The 18267-nt window shown below is 39.1% G+C and overlaps 1 protein-coding gene across 3 annotated transcripts in view; it reads left to right on the forward strand.

Moving 5' to 3' along the window:
• The window catches only part of tchp (trichoplein, keratin filament binding), a 101089-nt gene that overhangs the window by 68348 nt on the left and 14474 nt on the right, over positions 1-18267 (forward strand). For all 3 annotated transcript variants that reach the window (XM_087999943.1, XM_043715499.2, XM_043715500.2), the window contains exons 2-7: positions 4064-4262; positions 6508-6718; positions 11250-11306; positions 12785-12853; positions 13402-13575; positions 17690-17802. In XM_087999943.1, coding sequence (XP_087856069.1) covers positions 4072-4262; positions 6508-6718; positions 11250-11306; positions 12785-12853; positions 13402-13575; positions 17690-17802 — 815 coding nt within the window. In that variant the 5' untranslated portion in view covers positions 4064-4071. The remainder of the gene's footprint in view (positions 1-4063; positions 4263-6507; positions 6719-11249; positions 11307-12784; positions 12854-13401; positions 13576-17689; positions 17803-18267) is intronic.

Consider the following 18267-nt stretch of genomic DNA (forward strand, 5'->3'; position numbering starts at 1 on the left):
ATGGAATCCTGGTCTGCACAGACCCAAGGTCTTGTTCCTGTACTGTACAATTCTATGTCTCAAAAAGCAGGAGAAATAGTGGCTGGATGGTGCAAATTAATCTAAATCAACATTACATGCGTCAATAATCACTTTGTGTGTGAAATCATTTTAAAATTCTCATCAACCTGTTCAGCAATGTTATGATACACCTCTGCAACAGGTGGGACTTGAACCCAGGTCTCCTGGCTCAGAGGAATGCTGTTAGAGTCATAGAGATGTACAGCATGGAAACAGGCTCTTTGGTCCAACTCGTCCATAGCTGACCAGATATCCCAAATTAATCTAGTCTCATTTGCCAGCACTTGGCCCATAATCCTCTAAACCCTTTCTGTTTATAAACCCATCCAGATGCCTTTTAAATGTGGGTGGCATGGTGGCACAGTGGTTAGCACTGCTGCCTCACAGCGCCAGAGACCCGGGTTCAATTCCCGCCTCAGGCGACTGACTGTGTGGAGTTTGCACGTTCTCCCCGTGTCTGCGTGGGTTTCCTCCGGGTGCTCCGGTTTCCTCCCACAGTCCAAAGATGTGCAGGGTCAGGTGAATTGGCCATGCTAAATTGCCCGTAGTGTTAGGTAAGGGGTAAATGTAGGGGATGGGTGGGTTTCGCTACGGCGGGTTGGTGTGGACTTGTTGGGCCGAAGGGCCTGTTTCCACACTGTAATCTAATCTAAAAATGTTGTAATGGTATGAGCCTCCTCTGGCAGTTCATTTCCATACACATACCACCCTCTGTTTGAAAAGGGTGCCCCTTAGGTCCCTTTTAAATCTTTTCTTTCTCACCTTAAACCTATGCCCTCTAGTTCTGAACTCCCCAACCCCAGGGAAAAGATCTTGTCTATTTACCCTATCCATGCCCTTCATGATTGTATAACCCCCTTAGCCTCTGATGCTCCAGGGAAAATAACCCCAGCCTATTTAATATTTCTCTGTAGCTCAATCCCTGGCAACATGCTTGTAAATCTTTTCTGAACCTTTTCAAGTTTCACAACATCCCTAACTACTGCACAATAACTCATGTTTGTGCCAGTCATATTATTTTGGACTCCAATAGTCTGACCATGGCCTGTTTCTTACAGGGCTGTACTACACCAACATAAGTTTAAAGTAATATACATTCAAACTCAAATTGAGCCCCACTGATTCTTTATCCAGTTACAGTAACTCAGTTTTAGTCAATATGGTTTCCCTAGAGCTATGGGGATCCTTGTTGCGTAAATCATGAAAAAGCAAGTCACCAGGTAATAGGGAAAGCAAATAACAGTTGTTTTTACTTGAAAAGTAATGGAGCAGAAAAACAAAGCAATCTTTCTAAAAATATGCAGGACACAAAATATGCCACACTGTGCTTGGAATATTGTGAACAGTTTTGGGCCCCTTATCTAAGGAAAAATATATTGGCATTTGAGGGCAGCCCAGAGAAGGCTCAGTGGGTTAGTTCTATATGGATGGATTTCCTTAGGAGAGATTGAGTAATTTGTACTCGTTGGAGTTTGGGAAAATGAGAGAAAATCTTATTGAAACATAGATTATTTGAGGGCTTGACAGGGTACATTGGAGCAGTTGTTTCTCCTTGTAGGAGAGTCTAGAACTGGAGGACATAACCTCAGACTTAGGCGCTGCCTAGTCAGTGTAGAGATGAGGAATTATTTTTTTCCTTCGAGTATGGTCTGTCTGTGGAATTCTTTACCAAAAAGGCTAACTGAGGTTGTTAAGTACATTTCAGGCTGAGATTCAGATTTTCAATCAGTAACAGAATCAAAAGTTATGATTTAAAGGCAGGAAACTGGAGTTGAGGTTTATCAAATCAACAAGTATCTCATTGAGTGGTGGAGCAGACTTGATAGGCTGAATGGCCTACTTGTGCTCCTGCATTTTATGATAGGAAGCAAAGAGTAGTGTACAGTATTTCAATTTTTGACATACAAGTGAAAAGTTTTTGTAATTTTGTGCTACGTTCGGACAATGAACAATTGTTAACCATCTCTGCAATGGCAGTAAATTACTTGAGTAGCTTAAAAACCAAGGACTGAAACACACTTTAGACACCAATTTAATCATTATGAAAATGGTAGATAATGACAACTGGGAGACATGCAAGTGTGAGGTCTTGACCTCTCGAGGTTGGCTGACTGGAGGTACGTTGGAAGAGGGGAGCGGCAACAGAAGGCTCAGTCAAAGGCAGCCCAGAGGAGACAAGGCCAGCAAATCCTGCATCTTCTCAGCCCACTGTCGTCATCTACAGCTAATGCAACAGAAACTGCAGTGGCAGAGTGAGGCTACTGACCCACACCAGGCAATATTTAACAGTGCTGATCATCAAAGTGAAAACCATTGTATCACAAAACAGAAGGTTACCAAGCTAAATTAGTCTTTCACAATTTGACTGAGGTTATGTTAAGTAAGCATGTAACATGAAATGACAAAGGCTAAGTGCTGTATGAGATTAGATCAATGCCTGCAAAAACCGGATTTGTGTGTGTAGAACCATAGAATCCCTACAGTGTAGAAGCAGGCCATTCAGCCCATCAAATCCACACCAACCCTCAGAGTAGCATTTCACTCAAAGCCACCACCTACCCTATCCCTGTAACTTTGCATTACCCATGGGTAATCCATCAAGCCTGCACATCTCTGGACACTCTGGGCAATTTAGCATGGCCAGTCCACCTAACTTGCACATCTTTCGACTGTGGGCGGAAACCAGAACAACTGGAGAAAATCAACACTGACGTGGAAATTGTGCAAACTCCATACCTGAGGGTAGAATTGAACCCAGGATCCTGGCACTGTGAGGCAGCAGTGCTAACCACTGAGCCAGCATGCCATCTGTAGATCTGTTATTTATAACAATGCCAGTTAATAACATTGCATTACAACTTCCATGTGACAATAGTTTAGATAATATTTGCAGTTATAAATACTAATGTTTCCCTGTTTGACAGTTCAGTGAATAAATGGTTAACATTGTGGAGGTATTAAAGAAAAAGACGACAAAAATCTTTGATGATGCTGACCAGAGCAGTCATTGGTATGTTAGATGAGATCTCAGTGACTGGATTAGGGTGGACGAAGCAGGGTTGTCACTACTGTTTTCTATTCAGTGAGCCCTTGTTGGGGAAAAAAACCTGCCCCTTGCATCTCCTTTGAACTTGCCCCCTCTCATCTTAATACCCTAGTATTAGACATTTCAATTCTTGGAAAAAGATTCTGATCATCAACCCTATCTATGCATCTCATAATTTTGTAGGATTCTATCAAGTCTCCCCTCAACCTGTACCACTCCAGAGAAACAACCCAAGGTTTTCTAGCCTCTCCTTATAGCTCATACCTTCTAATCCAGGTAGCATCATGGTAAACCTCTTCTGCATCCGCTCCAAAGCCTCTACATCCTAATGTGGCAACCAGAATTGAATTCAGTACTCTTAAGTGTGGTCTAACCAAAGTCTTATGAAGCTGCAACATGATGTCCTGACCCTTGTACTGAGCTCCCCGACCAATAAAGGCGAACATGCCGTTTGCCTTTCAGGGAGCTATGGACTTGAACCCCAAGATCCCTCTGTACATTAATGCTGTTCAGGGTCATGCCTTAACTGTATACTTTACCTTAACATTTGATCTCCCAAGTTGCAGGATCTCACACTTACCCAGATTAAACTACATCTGCCATTTCTCTGCCCATATCTGATATAACTGATCTATATCCCGCTGTATCCTTTGACAACTTTCTTCACTATCGACAACGCCACCGATCTTTGTATCGTATGCAAACCTACTAAGCCACCCATCTACATTTTCATCCAAGTCATTTACATATATCACAAACAATATATATAATATTAAAGGGTGGTATTTAAGCAGGTTACTAGAATGTCTTGACATCAGTGAAGCATGCTCCAAATGAAGGTATTCACAGACATGCAAAGAAAGGAAGTAGGGGCAATATAATATCGGGCTATTTTTGAAAATTCAAATTGTAGAACGCATAACGTCATGTACCACTAAATTTAATTTGATTTTATAGATCCCAAGATGGCTTTACCTACAATTCCATCCAGGTGGAGTAGCCGAAATAGAGTCCTGGAACAGCAGATTATTCGTCAGCGGGATCAGGAGGAGCGCCTTCGTAGGCAGTGGGAGATGCATCGTCAGTACTTCCAAAAACAAGACGTGCGAAGCAATAAACAGGCACAATGGAGTTCAAGACAGTCTTTTCAGCAAAGGTAGAAAGCAAAAATCAGGATTTTGTTAGGAGACTGCTTATTCTTTAGAATATGCAGTTGGGGATCACTTTGAATGGGAAGTTGAAGAGTTATTTGTTTAGCAAGATAGAGATAGTTGGATATTAGTTAGTTGGCCTGTATTGTAGTTTACTTCCCTTTTTCTAGACGAGTTGACTGTTGCTGGGATATATTTATAAAGATGCTAGATGACAACAGTTGTTCACACATAAACCAAGGAGGTGAATGGATTGTTGTAACTCGGTAATGACACAACCAAGATTGATTGCAATAAACACAGAGAATGCTGTAGAAATTCAGTAGATCTGGCAGCATCTGTGAAGAGAAAAACAGAGTTAACATTTAATCCAATATGAGTGTTCTTCAGAACTCTGGACTCGAAATGTTAACTGTTTTTCTTGCTGCAGATGCTGCCATATCTGCTGAGTTTCTCCAGCATCCTGTGAGTTTGTTTCAGATTTCCAACAAGGATGGGTTCTGGGTTCACTGTTTTTCATCACTGTAAAGGACAATGGTTAGGCCGTATTTGAAATATTGCATGCAGTTCTGGTCTCCTTCCTATCAGAAGGATGTTGTGAAACGTGAAAGGGTTCAGAAAAGATTTACAAGGATGTTGCCAGGTTTGGAGGATTTAAACTATAGGGAGAGGCTGAATAGGCTGGGTCTATTTTCCCTGGATAGGATAAACAGATGAAGTCTTTTCCCTCGGGTGGGGGAGTCCAGAACTAGAGGGCATAGGTTCAGGGTGAGAGAGGAAAGAAGCAAAAGAGACCTAAGGGACAACGTTTTCACGCAGAGGGTGGTGCATGTATGGAATGAGCTGCCAGAGGAAATGTGGAGGCTGGTACAATTACAGCATTTAAAAGGCAACTGGATGGTTATATGAATAGGAAGGGTTTAGCGGGATATGGGCCAAATGCTGGCAAATGGGACTAGATTAGGTTAGGATATCTGGGCAGCGTGGACGAGTTGGATCGAAGGGTCTGTTTCCACGCTGTACATCTTTATGACTCTATCTGCAGAATTTTGAGTTGATTTAAGATTGACTGCATCTTGACCCAATGGCTTTAGTTTATTTTTTTGAAGCAGTAAGACTGAGAATGCAGATATGATTATGTCTGACCAACAGAATCATGGTGACTCCTCTTTTTCTCTGTCTCTATTAGTCTCTCACTCTCCCCCACTTCCCCATCCAAACAAATCATTGCCCAGGGTTCTAGTATAACAGTAGAATCGCTATTGCTGATCAAACTAGGATCAGCTAAGTCAGTGTGGAGTAAGGATCAAATCTGTTACTTCTATGACCTGTATATGTTTGTATCAGACTACTTCACATATTTATGAGTTAGATGCACAGTTATTTTATTAAATAGTATTGTATCTGGTAAGTATCATAGTTGGTTTGAATGCTCTTTGAAATTCAAGATCAAATGTAAGCATTGCTGTTGTCATTTATATCTGAAGGCCAGAAAAAGCAATTTCCTTGGAGTGGAGATGGAACAGGACAAAACCACACCTAATATGTCATTTAATTTCCAGTCTTATGAGAATACTGGCTGGCCCTAGTTGTTGACAGATTGGGATTTTTAAAAAAAGGCAATTAACAGGTTTATGTAGGTTAAACTATTTTAATCTGTGTGCTCTGCAAGCATATGACATTGATCAGGTTAAAAAAAAAGAGGACATACGTATTTCTGTAGCTTCCCATGATCAATACAAAAAAAAGACCCTTTTTTAAGTGTAAATGTTAGGTCCAGTGTAAATATCAAGATCTATTTGATCTTGAATTCCAGAAAGCATTCAAACCAGCTATGCTATCCACCACATACAATACTCTTTAAAAAAAAATTACACATCTGATTCAAATATAGAGTCATAGAGATGTACAGCATGGAAACTGACCCTTCGGTCCAACCCGTCCATGCTGACCAGATACCCAACCCAATCTAGTCCCACCTGCCAGCACCTGGCCCATATCCCTCCAAACCCTTCCTATTCATATACCCATCCAAATGCCTCTAAAATGTTGCAATTGTACCAGTCTCCATCCCTTCCTCTGGCAGCTCATTTTATACACGTACCACAATTGATATTGGTTGTGTCATTACTAATTAGATAGTAATTAAGGTCAAGGCTATCAGAGCGATTGGACTAGAACTTTGTGATATGAATCATTTATTCATGGTTCAGACAAGGGAATGTTTAAGTAGCTTCCTTTCTTTGGCAGTATGTCAGCATACCACCGAAATCGCCAACAGCAGGAAAAATTATGTAACCTGGAGCAACGACGGAAAAAACTGCAGTGCTTACTGCAAGAGGAGCAAGATCTCCTTGAAGCCGAGCTTCGTGAACTAAAGATAGACACGAGGTCTGTTATCCAGGATGCAAAGGAGACGGCCGAGGAACTGAAATCTGCCCGTGAGGAGCGAAGGAAAAAGGTAGGATTAGATTTCACAGTAAAATGTTAGCTTAGAGTTCCCAGGTGGTCTAGGTATTAACTGGTTTGGATCTGAGCCATATGGATCAGGAAAGTCACTGGTCTGCATTAAGTTGGCTGATTGCAATAAAACAGGGGTTAGTCACTGAAGTTATATTTGGCATTAGTAGGCTGGGAATTTGCAGGGGAGCTGGTTAAGTAAGTTAGCCAGGTTGTTATGCGTATCCAATTGTGCATGCTGGAAAGTGTCTCTGCATCAGGCCTAGTTGTTATACTTCCATGATGGAATATCCTGATGACATTCATTGTTAAGACTTACAATTCAAGGATTACAAATGGCAGTGCTTGAATATCTAGGAATGAATTACACTCTGTAATTTAATCAATAAAGAATAATGGATACCTAGGCATAAGTTACAACATGTAACCAAATCTATGCATTTAAAGTGCTTTCATATATAGAATAATTGATGCCAAGGAGTGAGTTGCTGGTTAAAATTTAATAGATAATGTAGATTTATGATATCCCTTCAAAATAAAACAATACTTTGCATTTATATAACGCATTTACTTTGATTTTAAAAAAAACCAAAGACAATCATCGGAGTGATGTTAGACAAAATTTGATGCTTTATAATGTGTCACATGGTACATTTCAACTTGCACTTGAAATAAAATAAACAGATTACAGATATTTATGGGAGGATTTAGAAGCTGGTTGAATTATCGTGTTTTTCTTTTATATGATTTACTTCTATAATGAATGTAACAACTCAGTTACATTCAATGGGACCTAAGGGAATGAGAGTCAAAATTTCTTTATTAACAAAAATAAAACAATACTAGTTTTATTGTACAGTTGGTGACCTGTCAAAGTTCAAAGCTCTGCATTCCTTGTAATTCCATTCTTGGGCAGGTAGTTACTCCATTAACTTCCCAAACTAGAAATCTAAAGCCTGGAAACTTTATCTGCCCGATTTCTTTTGAGTGGATCCGTGAACTGACACTGTAACTGTTCAGACACTTGCAAGAAATTGGGAAGTATTATCTCACTTGATATTTGGACTGAATGTAAAAAATGCCAATTGATAGGGGAGTGGGATGATTGTGTGGCATGAAAAAATACACTGTGAGGTTATAAATTCACTCTATCTATGTTTATGCTGTCTCATTGTCCTCCTACTTCTTCAACCTCTCTCTCTGTCTTCAGTATCAGCTTGCCCCACTACCTCTACTTCTGCAGAGGTTCAAACAAAGCAGTGTATGAAGATACCTGTTTCCTTCATGTCGTGAAGCATCATTTTAGTATAGTACCTAGGCAGTACAAACATGGAAGATACAGTATTTTAAAAAGTAAACTAATTTTTAATTACTGGTCTATAATACTTTTTCACTATTTTATGTTTCAGGTAAATGTTTATATCTGTGTTTTTAATCTGTTTTTGGTTAGGTATTTTAATATTATTTCAATAATCTGGAAAATTCCAAAATCCAAATACGATTTGGTCCCACAAGGTCAAACAGATGTTATCAGAAATGAGCCATAAACCAATGTTGGAATTGAAAACATTTTCTAAAAAGAGCTTTTTTTTTACAGCTGTCTGGTAGCAATCTTAGCTGACTATTTCTCTTTTAGTTTCAGGGGCACTGTGATAAATTAGGAGGTCCTAACAAGTAGGCCTGATGCACAGACACTTTCCAGCATGCACCCTGCTAAGGCCAACTAACTCAACACACATGAGGGATAAGACCTTGAAGCTATAAGGATGTTACTAAGTATCACATTGTATGGTGACTTTTCCTGCTGACTCAGAAGGTGGACTTTAAAGTATAAATCCTTCATGTTTATCTTGCTGTTGTTTGTTGTGGGTGGCACGGTGGTTAGCACTGCTGCCTCAGCGCCATTGACCCGGGTTCAAGTCCCGCCTCAGGTGACTCTCTGTGTGGAGTTTGCACATTCTCCCCATGTCTGCGTGGGTTTCCTCCGGGTGCTCTGGTTTCCTCCCACAATGCAAAAATGTGCAGGTTAGGTGGATTGGCCATGCTAAATTGTCCGTAGTGTTAGGTGAAGGAGTAAATGTAGGGGAATGGGACTTGGTGGGTTGCGCTTTGGCAGGTCAGTGTGGACTTGTTGGGCCGAAGGGCCTGTTTCCACACTGTAAGTAATCTAATCTAAAATGAATTAATGTATAATTCTGGTACAACTGGAATAATGAAGCTTTGCGCATAGAAATACTCACTTCTTGACTTTCTTAGAGTGAAATATAAGAACATAAGAAATAGGAATAGCAGTGGGCCATTTGGCTGTTTGTACCCACTGCACTATTCGGTACGATAATTGCTGATCTAGCACAACTGCAGTTTTCCTCATATTGTCATATAATTTAATTCTCTTGGTACCCGAAATCTAATGATCCCAATTTTGAATGTACTCTGATTGAGGATCCACAAATCTCTGGGTACTGAATTCTGATGTTTTCAACCTTGAGTGAAGAAATTTCCCTGCACCATAGTTCTATATTATTCGATTTTATATTATTTATCAGTTATCTCACTTATTTTCAAGCTGTAACTCTTAGTTCTAGACTTCTCAATCGGGGGAACCTCCTCCTATCAAACAATTGAAGGGGTTTGGTGAGGAGAAATGGCGATCTAGCGGTAAAGTCACTGGGCCAATAATTCTGAGGCCCGTCAATTCCGTTCACAGTTTGGTTTTGTGCAATTTCACATTTTTTAATCTTCTTCTCCATTTTTGCCTCTTCTTTATAAATTTGCAAAATCAAGAGAGCCAAATAAATTTGCTGTATCTGTTCTGTCAGAATCCATTTGAACCAGAATTTCCGTTCTTCTTTCTCTATCCAGCATCTCTGCTAAGTTCAGTTAGGAGTAACTCTTCTAATTCAGAACATGTAAACATAATCATAAATATTGCTCTGCACGTTCACATGGTGTGAAGAAAAGCTTCTTAAGCGTTCACTTCTGGTCTTATCTCATCAAGTGGTTCCTTCATCTGCATTTGTAAAAGTTCAGAAATTGTAGAAGGTAAAAATATCCAGCTCTGATTATGAGAGAATACTATTTCACACCAGAGCTATATTAATATTCAGTCAGATACTGGGCAGTACAGACACACCCTTAAAATATTAGGTTGCCTTGTGGAAATGAATAGCACCACTGTAACCTGAAAAAAATAGCAAAGGCAAAGCTGCAGACTTGTAATCAGACCCATAACCCCAACTTATATCTACATCATTGTAATATTCATTCAGTTCAGTTGATTCCTGACAGAATTCCTAAATTCAGTTAATAAATCTTGAATATAAATTGTCTTCATTGATCAGAGCATTGAATATAAGAGTTGGGACATCATATTGCGGTTGTATAGGATGTTGGTGAGGTCACTTTTGGGGTAGTGTGTATAGTTCTGGTTGCCCTGCTATACAAAGATGTTATTACATTGCAATGGGTGCAGAAAAGGTTTACAAGGATATTAATGGAACTGTGGATGTAGGTTTGTTCGCTGAGCTGAAAGATTCATTTTCATGAAAATGAACCTTCCAACTCAGCAAAGAAATCTACATCCAGAACTTCAACCTGAGCTACAAATCTTCTCAAAACTCAAAACTGGAATGTTTGAGTTATAAGGAGAAGCTCAATAGACTGTTATTTTTTTACCCTGGAGCATAGGATGTTGAGGGGTGACCTTGTAGAGGTTTATAAATCATGAGGGGCATAGATAAGGTAATTAACAAAAGTCTTTTCCTTAGATTAGGGGAGTGCAAAACTCAAGGCACAGGTTTAAGGTGAGAGGGGAAAGATTTAAAAGGGACCTGAGGCACAACATTTTCACACAGAGGGTGATTTGTATGTGGAATGAACTGCCAGCAGAAGTGACAATTACAAGTACAGTTACAACATTTTAAAGACACTTGGGCAGGTACATAAATAGGAAAGGTTTAGAGAGATATGAGCCAAATGCAGGCATGTGGGACTAGTTAGTTTGGGAAGTCAGGTCGGCATGGGCGAGATAGACCAAAAGATCTGTTTCCGTGCTGTATGTCTCTGTGACTCTAAATCTCATGTCAGTATTGGTAATCATGAAGGTATCGTTGTCATAAAAGCCCATCTGGTTTCATAATGATCTTTTAAGGAAAGAAATCTGCCACCCTCACCTGGCATGATCTACACGTGACTTCAAACCCTTAGCAATGTGGTTGACTTCTAATTGCCCTCTGAAATGGCCCAGCAAGCCACTGAGGCCAGTGACTCCAAAATCATCTGATGAAGAAAAGAAAATAATTTTACATGTCTCATTCTTCTAAATTCCTAAATGTTGGCTTTGTCTTCTTAATCTCTTTTCATAGGAGAATCCCCTCAACCCAGGAGTCAGTCCAGTGAACTTTTGTTGTCTTTCATCCAAAGTTTCTTTTCTGGCAATTTAGTTTTTTAACTGTCGTGACAACAATATTTGGAAAAGTGTGTAGAAATTGATATGCAATTTGCAAAAAACATTTCTATGCTTTTGTTCTCAGGTAGCTGAACAACTGTTGTATGACCACTGGAAAAAGAACAATATAGAATTGCGTAAGGTGAGTAGTGAGGCTATCTCTCTTGTATCTGTCTCGATTATCTATTAATGTCTGCGTTAGTGGTCATGGTGGATAACAGCATCAGTCCTTTAAGGAAATTCTGCAAAAGTGCATTCAAAAGATTTTTCTTGTAGTTGCAAAGTCCTAATACAGATATATTAGTTAGATCCAAGAGTCTTCCTTTCTCATTCAAAGCTCCATAGCGTGAAACAAAAGAAAGCCTGCTCCTTGTGAGAGATTCAGGACCAAGCTATAGAGTGCATTTTGGTTAAAAATAGGAAGTGACTGCAAGGGGATGGGCATCAGAACATTAGTCCAAATCATTTGTGCAAACTCATTTGATCTGATGTGGTGTATCTTCTGTGAAAATTGAAAAGCAACAATTCTCACTGAGAAGAATTTTGGAAACTCTTAATCCAGTCCTGGTTTATATCTAAGAGTTTTCCCCCAGGTGTGTTTCTCCTTTCCTAAAGACATTCATGTTGAGTTATGGATCCACTTACACTGACTGCTACCCAATATCTCATTCGACTTATTATTCTACACTTCTGTGCCAAGATATTGGGTGTTGCTTGTTTTTTCAACCTTGGGATAATGCAGCACAGTGAAACCAGACCCTTTCTTTGTCTAGTGTTTCCTCAAGTATATTTTCCAGCAAGAGTTAATGGATTGTGATTAGGAGTGAGAACTTTTGATACTGTCTAGGCTTTCTGAAGTAATATGTGAAGTCACTACAAAAAGAACTGGTCAAAAATAAATTAGACACATAAAGGCTTTATGGTTTTTTTTGTTTCATCTTGGCTCAGCTGCATCGTCCTAATTCTCCTGCTGTTCAAGATGAACTTTTTTGTGTTTCAATTGGGTCCCTAGTTTGCTTATAATGAAGAATAGGACTGAGAGTTTGGTATTGGACTTCTGTAAAATTCACACCAACAAACCAAATGACACAGACAGCAATAAAAGCAAAAATATCTGAAGAAGAGTCATACTGAACTTGAAATGTTAACTCTGTGTCTTTCTCCACAAATGCTGAATTTCTCCAGTTTTTGTTTTTATGATACAGAGAGTAATACAGCTGATAGTTCTAACTCCAGATGGAGTCTTAAAATGTGAAACTCAGGCAATTTTTGCAGTGAAGATTTGTCTCTGGAATAGCTGGGCTTTTACATTGTTCATCCCATTAATAATATTGAAAAAGCAAGGATTTATTTAAACTCTGGAAAGTCTGAGATGTGTGCTTATGTGCTCTGAAAATAAGCTTGGAAAAACTGATATGGTTGCATGTGGAGCAGAACAGAGTTTAGTAGTTGGGTCTATAATCAGAGAACTGAGCTAGCTCAACATTGGAGCTCATTAAATTACCACTTTTAGGAGCCTTCTTTAAAATTGTATCGTCCTATAGTCGGGGTGATTACACAAAATGATCGCATTGTTATGCAAAGATCAATTTGTTTGGTTATTGTCTATTTTGGATACAGATTGAGTCGGAATTACACAAGATGCATGTGACAGGCAGTTGGTCTTCACAGATCACAGAAAAACAGCAGGTAATTAAACCATTTGTTGAAATTTGAACTGAGCAAGCATTATAGAGTTGTATACGCAAGTTGAGGTTATGGATCTGATTCCAAGTTTATGGCCTTGCCTTAGCTTTTTTTTCCAAGTTTTGTGGTGCTAATCATTCCCAGAAGCAACCTTATATCTTCTGTTTTCGAGGTGTGTGTTTTAATGTCTGCCCAATGTCTGACAGTGTAGTAACATAACCCTGATGCGTAATAGTATTCACTCATAATCAGAACTGACATTTGTGTTGAACAGTTCAGATGCTTTATTTCAAACCATATGAATGTACACAGCAATTGTTATTTCTATATTTACACAGCAATTGTTATTTCTATATTTACACAGCAATTGTTATTTCTATATTTACATGTTCCCAAATAGTAGAGCTTTAAGCACCTTAGGGAAGGTGGTCCCAAATGAATTTAGCAGAGAAGCTGGGGTAGAGAAGGAAAGAACAGAAATTTAGGTTCAAATGGATGTTGACAAAACAGTAATGACAAATTTATTTGGCTCTCTTGTTTTGCAAATTTAGAAAGAAGAGGCAGAGATGGAAGAGAAGAAAAGGTTAGAAAACAAATATGAAATTGCACGAAAGCAGGCCGTGGAACGAATGAAGCAGGAAGAGGAGCGGAGAAGACAGGAAGACCTGAAGCAGGCAGAAATTCTGCGACAACAAATGGAGGAGCTGCGTCTACGGGAGATTGAGGTGAGAACCATTCTGCTTCAGCCTGAGTAAACAGTTGTTGATGCAAAAAGCTGGAGCTGTGTCAGAGATCTACTGGGTTTTGTTCAATGAGCAGATCCAATCAAACAGCACATTGTGACTTTGTCACTCCTATATTATCATGATGGATGGATAAATCATGGCCGATGTGTGACATGATGAATTGAGTATTCTTTTGCTATGTATTGGCACTAGGAAGATAGATTGTAAGTAGAGGTGGCACATACCTACTTCTTAGCAACTGGTTCAGGCAGCTGTGTTGTAATTATGTATGATTTACTCTGACTCTACAGCATAGCGATCCATGGGGAAATAAAAAGACACAAGGAGAGAAGAGAATACCCTTAAACTATCAATCTATTTAATCAATAGCATAAACTGAAGTAATGAAATTGTTTTATTTATCTATGGGTAAAAAAGTACAAAATGATTAATGGACCTGAAGACATTGCTGAAAGTCCTGCATATTAATATAAGGAGTACAGGTGTACCCCGGTATCCATGGGTAATATGTTCCAAGACCTACCACGGATACCCGAAACTGCAGATAGTAGTGGACCCTATCATTTAAATGGGTAAATTACCTCCCCGACAGCCCTCTGGAATTATTTCTGGAATGTTCTATGTACTATTCTCCGGCCACGGTAAACTGCAGATAACTGAAACCACAGAAACTGAATCCACAGATACGGGGCTTCTACTGTATTTTAGTTGATCAGCATGGGTCTCTTGTTTACTGTTAGAATGGTGATGTATAGTTGCTTAGAATTGTTATGGATCAGATAGCACACCTCAAAATATTTTAAGAAGGTAGCCCAGACCCCTAACTTTTTCTTATTTTAAACGTAAATATAAAGTGTCTGTTCCTGATGCAATGCGACTGGTCAAACTACACAATGTTAAGCAAAACACAATTTATGTAAACACTGTAGTTAAAATACAACCAAAGAAGGAGGAATTTAGAATAACTTAATGCTACTGGAAGCTTAAACTTTATTGGAAACTTGACAAAATAATAGATACGATACCTATTACTAATTAACTGTACCAATGTAGTCACATCCCGTAAATGGACCCCTTGGCAAAAAGGCAAATTCAGACACATGCAGCTCTCCAATCCAAGAGGGAAAAAAACATTAAGACAAAATTCTGAGAGTGTAGCAGCCAAGAGACATTCACTGAAGCTTCCAACTCATTTGACACCCAACTGCTTCTGCTTAAAGCTAAACCCAAAAACTAAAAATACCTAGAAAGCTTGGTTTGTGAGAGCTCGCCACACCCACACTGTTTCCTTGATCCTCCCTTTTCAAAAAAAGACCCCAAGGTGTCTCAAGCTGTTTACTCAAGTGATGTTCAGTAGCTGCTCAGTGCCTCTGCTTTACAACCTCTCTTGAAGAAAAGGACAAAATAACCTCTTGGAAGCCACAGCATCATCACAGGATGTATTAATGTACATTGTGTTTTATGTGCTGTGGAAGGCAAAATGTACAGTTTTAGTTTACAATTTCATGGGAAACCATGAAAAGAGTAGTATCTCTGGATGCCTCAGTGGCTAAATAACTGGCAATCTAAGTTTCTATACAAAAAAAGTAGTACTTTGGCAAAATATGCTAAGCAGAATTATGTAAAGTATACCAGACAAGAACAGCCCATTTGGTCCAAGTAGTTAATATCTTCGAGTAGTTAATGTCAAAGATTTTGCTTGAGAATTCTTCCCATCTTTCCTCCTTTAACTGTTAGCATAACCCTCTCTGCACATTCTGCATATGTTCTTATCAGACTTCCCCTTAAATGTACCTACACTCTACCTCAACAACGTCATGTGATAGCAAGTTTGTTGTTAGGTGAAGAAACTTCTTCTGAATGCCCAGTTACATTTTTGGTGGTGATTAAGTATTGATAGGCTTTAACTTTGTTTTTCCTCACAAATATAAAGTTTTTTCTGTCACTACACTATAAAAACATTGACTAATTTTGAACGCCTCTATTTTGTAATTGCTTATGCCGTTCAGGAATAAAGAGACCAAACGATTCATCCTTTCCTGTTAAGTATCATCTTGCACTTCTAGTATGGTCCTTTATAAATAATTTTTACACCCTTTCCTGTATCTGGTTAACTGATGTTCAGTACACATTGAGCATATTGTCTCAACTTTGAAATTCTGCCCTTTTAGAAATAAACCTTGGGACTGGATTTACTTTGGTTATCGCCTTTCTGAGCTGTTCTGCAATTTTCAATTATTTGTACTCCCAAATTGATTTGCTCTCTACCTAATTTTTTTTTTACCTACCTTATTTTTCAAGTAATAAGTACCACATTATTCTCCTTAACAAAATGCAATACTTCATTCTTACCGACATTGAATTTCATTTGCCAATGATATCCCCATTCTGTAAGTTTTTAGATGTCTTATCCAGTTGTTATCTGCTGCATGCCTCCTTCATTTTGACTGACGCTTCCAATGTGATGACTGCAAATTCAGAAATTGTGCTTTTGGTTTCAAACTCTAAATTGTTTGTATAATTGGTACCAAGAGTGGTCCAGTGCTGATTCTTGGAGAATTATATTTTCCACCCTCTGTTTTTCTGGATAGCTACCTTTACATCTACTCTCTGCTTTCTCTCACAGCCAGCAGCTATCCATTCTGCTGTCCTTCTGCATGCACTAACTTAATGCATTAACAAATTAAATAATGCTCTGTCAAAAGCTTTTTAGACATTTAGGTAGGTTACATTTTTTCTGTTGCCCTTGTCTATTGGTTCTTCAAAAAAACAGATTAAAGTTGGCCAAACAAAGCTTCTCCTTTTGAAATCCACATTACCTCTTCATTTATTATATGTTTTGGTTTCTAGTTGTGTTTTGGTTTTCTTCTTTATTATGGATTCCATTATTTCTCCTGTTACCAGTGTTAAGCTGACTGGTCAAACAGTAATACAGCACAGAAACAAATCTTTCAGTCCAAATTGTCCACACTGACCAGACATCCCAATCTGACCCAGTCCATGTGCTAGCATTTGGCCCATATTCCTTCCAATTTATGTACCCATACAGATGCCTTTCAAATGTTCTAATTGTATCAACCTCCACCACTTCCTCTCATTGCACATTCCATACACGTACCACCCTCTCCTGGAAAAAGTTATCCCTTAGGTCCTTTTTAAATCTTTCACCTCTCACCTTAAATCTATGCTCTCTAGTTTTGAACCCCCCCCTACCCTACAAAATAAACCTTGGCTATTTATGCCTCTCATGATTTTATAAATCTCAATAAGGTCACTCCTCAGCCTCTGACACTGCAGGGAAAAAAGATCCAACCTATTTATCCTCTTCCTGTAGTTCAGACCCGCCAGTTCTGGCACCATCGTTGCAAATCCTTTCTTCACCCTGTCAAGTTTAACAACATCTTTCCTACAGAAGAGCAACCAGAATTGCACACAGTATTCTAAAAGTGGCCTCACTAATATCCAGTACAGTCAAAACTTGATGCCCTCAACTCCTTTACTCAAGATTCTGACCAATGAAGGCAAGCATGCCAAACGCCACCTTTACCACCCTGTCTACCTGCTACTTCACTTTCAAGGAACTATAGACCTGCACCCTTAGGTCTCTTTGTTCGGCAACACTGCCCAGGGCCCTACCATTAACTATAGAGTAGTACCCTGGACATGTTCTGTCTTTCGTCTTAAATAAAGGTCTGAAGGTTGATAGTACAGGAAAAAAAGATCTCGAGCAGTAACTGGAATCTTCAAGAGAGGTCAGGACATAAATTGAGAAATGAATTGGTAAATGTGGATCATCTTCTGTACTTAGCTATTTCAGTCCAATTTGCCTTATGGACCTTTTACATTTGGTGTCATTCCTTTTGCATTTCAGTAGCTGGGAATGTCTATATCTCTGCAAGTAAATTCCAGTACTTTTCAAGATGGACTAACCCTGACATTGTGAGAAACAGAAGCTTTGTGGTTCATGTAAAAGTTCCAAACTTTGTGTGAAGAGGAGGTTGGGCCAATATCACCTCTCTCCATCAACAGGCATTAGCATTGCTAGAGTGTGTTTGCTGAGCTCTGATTTAATCCAGATATGCTTTTTTCTCAGGCCAAAAATCTCAAGGCAGAACAGGAAAAACTGTTGAAACAACGATGGGAGCTGGAGAATCTGGAAGAGGAAAGGAAACAGTTGGAACAGCGACGAAAGAAGTCTGAGCTTGGGTGAGTACTAAACCAGGATTGCAATCAATTCGTTGGCTTGTTACTTATTACAGACTGTATTGAAGATTTTAGTAATTTTTGAAGATTTCTTCCCAGATGTTACGTGTCCCCTCCTGCCCCAGTACCTGTGAACGTGGCATGTTTCATTTACTCCTCAACCTCTTGAAGTGGCCATTAAGAGGTCACAACTATTTTGAGGAAGGATAATGAAATGCATTCTTAAATTTGCAAATTATGTTTAACAACCTTATTGTGAAGCAGTCGATTTCGGAAAGGTGGGGATTTCCAGTGTGGACATGTGCAACATGAGATTCCTACCCACACCTATTCCCAAAAATCCTCGACAAGAAAAGCAAAATACTGCAGCAACAAAAAATCTGAAGTTAAAATCAAAGTACTGAAGGAACTCAGCAGGGCGAGTAACTTGTGTGGAGAGAAAATAAGTTAACATCAAGAGTCCTATTT

The sequence above is a fragment of the Chiloscyllium plagiosum genome, unplaced genomic scaffold (assembly GCF_037043375.1).
Source record: "Chiloscyllium plagiosum isolate Xiang-an unplaced genomic scaffold, Cpla_swu_hap1 HiC_scaffold_24, whole genome shotgun sequence".
Classification (NCBI taxonomy): domain Eukaryota; kingdom Metazoa; phylum Chordata; class Chondrichthyes; order Orectolobiformes; family Hemiscylliidae; genus Chiloscyllium; species Chiloscyllium plagiosum.